Below are 5705 nucleotides of genomic sequence, written 5' to 3'. Positions count from 1 at the left end.
TGCTCTTTAGATTCTTTGAGAGATTTGTTTATTTCTTGAATTTTCCCCCCATTTCATGGATTCTTTTGTTTGTTTTTTCTTCTATTTCTTTAAGGGATTTGCTCGTTTCTTCTTTGAGGGTCTCCATCATCTTCATGAAATAATTTTTAAGGTCTGTCTCCTCTTCTTCGTCTATGTAGTGCTTTTCGGGTCTTTCTGGTGTTGGATCCCTGGATTCTGGTGGGGTCATGTTCGTGTTTCTATTGCTGAGTGATCTCTTATTATGTCTTCTTCCCATCTCTTTTTCCAGTGGGTGCTGGTGGGGTCTTTCCGTCTCCACTGGTCTCCTTCCTTCTTGCAGCTGAATCTGGGGATGCTGACACGGAGTTTGGGGTCATGGAAAGCCTGATGTCTTTCCTGAAGCTGGACTCGCTGGGGTTGGGGTCTTGGAAGGGCTGATATCTTTCCTGAAGCTGGACTCGCTGGGGTTGGTGTCTTGGAAGAGCTGATGTCTTTCCTGAAGCTGGACTCGCTGGGGTTGGGGTCTTGGAGGGGCTGATGTCTTTCCTGTGTGGGCGGGTCTTCTGGATGCCAGGAACGGCCCTGAAGCTGGACTCACTGGGATTGGGGTGTTGGAGGGGCTGATGTCTTTCCTGTGTGGGCGGGTCTTCTGGATGCCAGGAGCGGCTCGGAAGATCAAGGGGATGGGTGATGGGCGGGCAGTCCCGGCGGGAGACCCAATCCTGAAGTCAGTCTACTTCAGAGGTTCAATCCATTGTCATCATGGCAGGACATGACAGCGTACAGGCACACATGGTGCTGGAGAAGTAGCTGAGAGTCACACAAATTGCAGGTGACAGGAAGCAGTCATGACCGATAAACATCTTCCTTAGGGTTGATCACTACACAGACACTTATTCTCAACCCTTTTACCAATTATGAGTCTTTGATCCTTTAGAAAGAAGCTACTCTGGCCAATTTTGAAGATAGTACTATTTATGGGGATAAACAAATATTTAGAAATCTGTCTGAGCTCTGCCCTCTGCTTCAGGTGAGTGTGGGCTCTGCTTGGGGGCCCCAACTCCCTACATCCCCCTCCTTGGATCATCCTGGGCCTGCCCCTTGCCTAGAGTGTCTCAGACCTAGCTGCACCCATTGTGAGACCCATCAGAGTAGTGGACCTGCTTGAACCCACTGGAAGAGAACCTTAGACCGGTGCTCACCAGGAGAGGAAGAGACCCCACATGCACCCACTGGAAGAAGGGATGGGAAGACTATAATATAAAAACACATTCAACAAGAGAAAAACCAATATGATACCACCAGAGTCTAGACTCTACACCAGCAAGACCTGAACATCCCAATGCAGATGAAGCAGAAGACAATAACATTAAAAACAACTTCATGAAAATGATAGAGGCCCTCAAAGAAGATATGAGAAAAATCCCTTAAAAATGGAAGAGAATGGATAGAGAAAATGTGGAACATTTACACAATGGAGTACTATTCAGTGGGAAAAAACAATGGAATCCTGAAATTTTCAGGCAAATGGATGGCACTAGAAGAAACCATCCTGAGTGAGGTAACCCAGTCACAAAAAGAGAAACATGGTATGTACTCACTCATTTATGGATTTTAGACATGAATCAGGGGAGTGCCAGCATACAATCCCACTGCCAGAGAGTCTGGGAAACAGAACCTTCATCCAGCGACTCATGAAAGCAGAGGCAGATACCCACAGACAAACACTGAACAGAACTCCTGGAATCCAGTGTCAGAAAGAGAGAACTGATGGGCCAAGGGGTTAAGAGTGGGCTGGTTTAACACACAGAAACAGTTGATCTGAACAAGGGAGAGCTCTTGGACCCCAGATTGATGGTTGTGTGGAAAACATGGGACTGACCCAGACCCCTTGACTGTGGGTGTCAGTGAGGAGGCCTCAGTAATCTGTGGGGCTTTGGGTAGTATTTATCCCTGGAGTACAAATAGACTTTGAGTGCTCATGCCACAATATGGGAAGCTCTCTCAGCTGGGACTCTTGGGGGAGGGCCTAGGCCCTGCCCTGGATGAATTGACAGTCACTGGAGATCCACCATGGAGAGCCTTATCCTCCCTGGGGATCGGATTGGAGACTGGGTGGGGGACTGGGGGACCTGGTGAGGAGGGTGGGGGAGGAGCGGAGGGAGAGGGAGGTGGGATTGACATGTGAAACAAGCTTGTATCTAGATTAAATAAAAAATTAAAAAACAAAACAAAAAATGGAAGAGAAAACAAACCAAAAAATGCAAGAAAACAAATCTCTTAAGGAAAGCCAAGAAAAAATAGTCAAACAGATAAAGGAAACAATTCAAACAGTTGAAGACCTGAAAACTGAAATAGAGAAAATAAAGAAAACACAAAGTGAGGGAATGCTGGAAATAGAAAAGCTGGGTAAACAATCAGGATCTACAGATGTAAGTAACCAACAGAATACAAGAGATGGAAGAGAGAATCTCAGCTGTTGAAGACTCACTAGAGGAAATATAGTCATTCACCAAAGAAAATTTTGAGTCCAACAAATCCCTAACACAAAATATACAGGAAATATGGGACACCATGAAAAAGCCAAACCTAAGAATAACAGGTATAGAATGTGAAGAAATAAGCTCAAGGGTACCAAAACATATTCAAATGATATTACAGACTCTGAAGATCCCCCATGGAAGGCCTCACTGTCCCAGAGGAGAAGAAAGGGGGATAGTATAGGGGATTAGTGGGACACAGGGGAGGAAGAGAGGGAAAGGGAAGTGGGATTGACATGTAAAACAAACTTGTTTCTAATTTAAATAAAAAATAAAACATCAAAAAAGAAGTCTGTTTGACATGCCCATTTTGCAAAATAACAGTAGTAAGTTCCCCACCTAGGGTCCTTGATCTCTTCAGCCATAATCATACTATGTTTACATTACCAGGATTTCTTACAGTAGGGTGGGTCTCAAATTCAATTAGGAAGTGATTGATTATCCCTGTAGCATATATGCCAATATTGTATCAGCCAGTACATCTTGCATAGATATCAATATTATTTCATCATGGAAGGCTAACTGTTGGTTAAGAAATTGATATCCTCCTGCCCCAGCACCCTGCATGCATCTTTTGGTACAATGAAAGCTAGACAGCAGGGACAAAGCTTCCAGCTCAATTCCAGGTTGATTTATCCTGTCTTGTAACCAAACTTTGTGATGTCTCCAACAATAAGGTTTTATCGTCTAGTTATGTTGGATAGCCAAGATCAGGGGTAATGACCTATACTGTTTTGTAGGTATTTGAGGTTTCCCTAATAAAAAAACATAGGGAGGCGTTCCATACATGGCACTGGAATTTTCATTTTATAACCAGTAGCTTCTTAGAATAGCATAAACCTTCCAGTTAGAGTATATGTGTTCAAACTCATTTGAAATATTTTAGTCTATTAAGTAGTGGGTTTCCATAATGCTTCTTACACATCACTAACTGCTATTAACCCTCCTCTCAAGATCTCATCTTCCCTCACCCCCAGTCCCTACACTCAGTTACGCCTCTATCACAGTACTCATCCCCTCTATTTTCATATCATATGTGTTCTGCTGTTCTTTCTAAAAGTTCTTGAGAAAGTTCATTTAACTACAGATCCAGTCAAGAAGAAAAAAACATATACAGACTTTAATGGTTTATACTTAATTAATATTTTATTTCTATATTTTATCTTTCCCTTTCTTCACTGATATCATGACAAACTTTTTGAAGGAATTACTGAAGGCTTGTCTCACTTGCTTATTTCTCAGAGTGTAAATGAATGGGTTCAACATGGGTGCAATTGATGTCATTAAAACTGCCACACCTTTATTGACAGCCACCGATTCCTTTGCTGAAGGGTTGATGTAAATGAAAATACAGCTTCCATAGGTGATCGAAACTACAACCATGTGAGAAGAACAAGTAGAAAAGGCCTTTGTCCTTTGCTGGGCAGAGGGGAATCTTAGAATGGTCTTGATGATGTGGATGTAGGACAGAGCAACACACACGAGGGTCACAATGAAGGTTAGCACTGCACAGACAATCACCAGCTGCTCTATGAGCCAAGTGTCTGAACACGAAATCTTCAGGATGGGAGATGCATCGCAGAAGAAACAATCAATAACATTTGAGTCACAGAATCTCAAATTTAGGAACAGGGTAAGCGGCGGGAGTATGATCAACAAGCCAGTCATCCAGCAGCAGAGAACTAGCTTCTGACACAGCTTGCTGCTCATGATGGTTGCATAATGCAGGGGTTTGCAGATGGCCACATAGCGATCGTAGGACATAACAGCCAGGAGGAAAAATTCAGTTACTCCAAAAACATCAGTGAAAAACACTTGAATGACACACATATTGTAAGTAATTGACCTGTCTCCTGTTGCTATGTTGTACAAATATCTAGGGATACAAGCAGATGTGAATGAAATTTCTAATATGGAGAAATTTTGTAGAAAAAAGTACATGGGTGTTTTAAGGTGGGAATCCAACATAGTGAGGGATACGATTGTCAGATTCCCAGTTATACTCAACATGTAGGCAAAAAATAGAAGCACAAAAATTGGAATCTGAAGTTGAGGGTCATCTGTTAGTCCCAACAGAATGAAGGTGATTATCGTGTTGTTTTTCATCACTGACTACTTAATTATTCTATCTTTGTGTAAAATTGAGAGATGTCTTACTTGAAAGGTAGCAAGGCAAGGTAGAAAGTATCTGTTATAGTAAACTTATTCATGTGTAGTTTCTTCTGCAAGTGGTAACTGATACTGTTGATATTTTTGGGAGCTTAGCTATCCATCAATTACTTTAGTCAACTGGTTTGGCATTTGTGATATATTTTTAAAAATAAACTTAAATAATTGTCATGATATTCATAGTCTTCACTTTTTTGTTTGTGATCTATATCCATCTGGATCTTCCTATGTTGTTGTATTTGAATCACAATGTGCACAATAAGATTCTTGTCTTCATATGTCTATTTCTTCTGTATTTGAAAGGTGCACATTCAAATGCAATCATGCCTTTCCTAGACTATTTGGTCCTTGATAGAATGTAAACATGTAATAACTCATCTGGATTCCATGATCAGGCTTTGTTGCTTTAGCTTTAATATATTTTATATTTTGCTGTGATGATAAGCACACATTTGTGATGTATGTTTTCTGTTTTAAGTTGAAATTTCCACATTGCTCCATAGTATCGCTGATTATTTTTATATTTTTCCATTAGTGTGCATTTCATACTCATTGTTACTGGGAAACACAATTGACAATACACAGAAAATATTTGATCCAAACTGAGAAAACAAAACATGTCCTTTATGCTTTCAGTGTATTGAGTATGGAGAATATTCTAACAACTTATCACTACCATCAAGTTCAATGTCAAGTTTAAAATACTACACATGCTTTCTCTGTAATGACTTTGAATAACTACTTATTTCTTATGTTTAGTTTGAATGTCACTTTACTAAAAGTTGCCTAACATGCCATTGTCTTCATTGTTCATTTATGCTCTTGCTTCTTTTATTCTATTTTGGTCCTTTACCTGAGAAAGTGAGCTCATTGAATCAGGGATGGTTCTACATTATTTTTTAACCAATGTAGCAACCCGAATGAACACAGTTCTAGGTTGGTAATCAATGTGTAAGATAACTTTAGCAGCATATACATACCTATGCCATTGATGTA

The 5705-nt window shown here is 40.7% G+C and overlaps 1 protein-coding gene across 1 annotated transcript; it reads right to left on the bottom strand.

Annotated features, from left to right (window-relative positions):
- Positions 1 to 3692: 3692 nt before the first annotated feature.
- Positions 3693 to 4646, bottom strand: LOC101840677 (olfactory receptor 6C2-like). Its single transcript, XM_005079685.2, has one exon. It carries the CDS (start codon positions 4644 to 4646, stop codon positions 3693 to 3695), a length of 954 nt encoding a protein of 317 aa, XP_005079742.2.
- Between the last annotated feature and the right edge of the window lie 1059 nt (positions 4647 to 5705).

Source organism: Mesocricetus auratus, unplaced genomic scaffold (assembly GCF_017639785.1).
Source record: "Mesocricetus auratus isolate SY011 unplaced genomic scaffold, BCM_Maur_2.0 Super-Scaffold_100011, whole genome shotgun sequence".
Taxonomy (NCBI): domain Eukaryota; kingdom Metazoa; phylum Chordata; class Mammalia; order Rodentia; family Cricetidae; genus Mesocricetus; species Mesocricetus auratus.
This window is presented reverse-complemented; position numbering and strand designations above follow the sequence as displayed.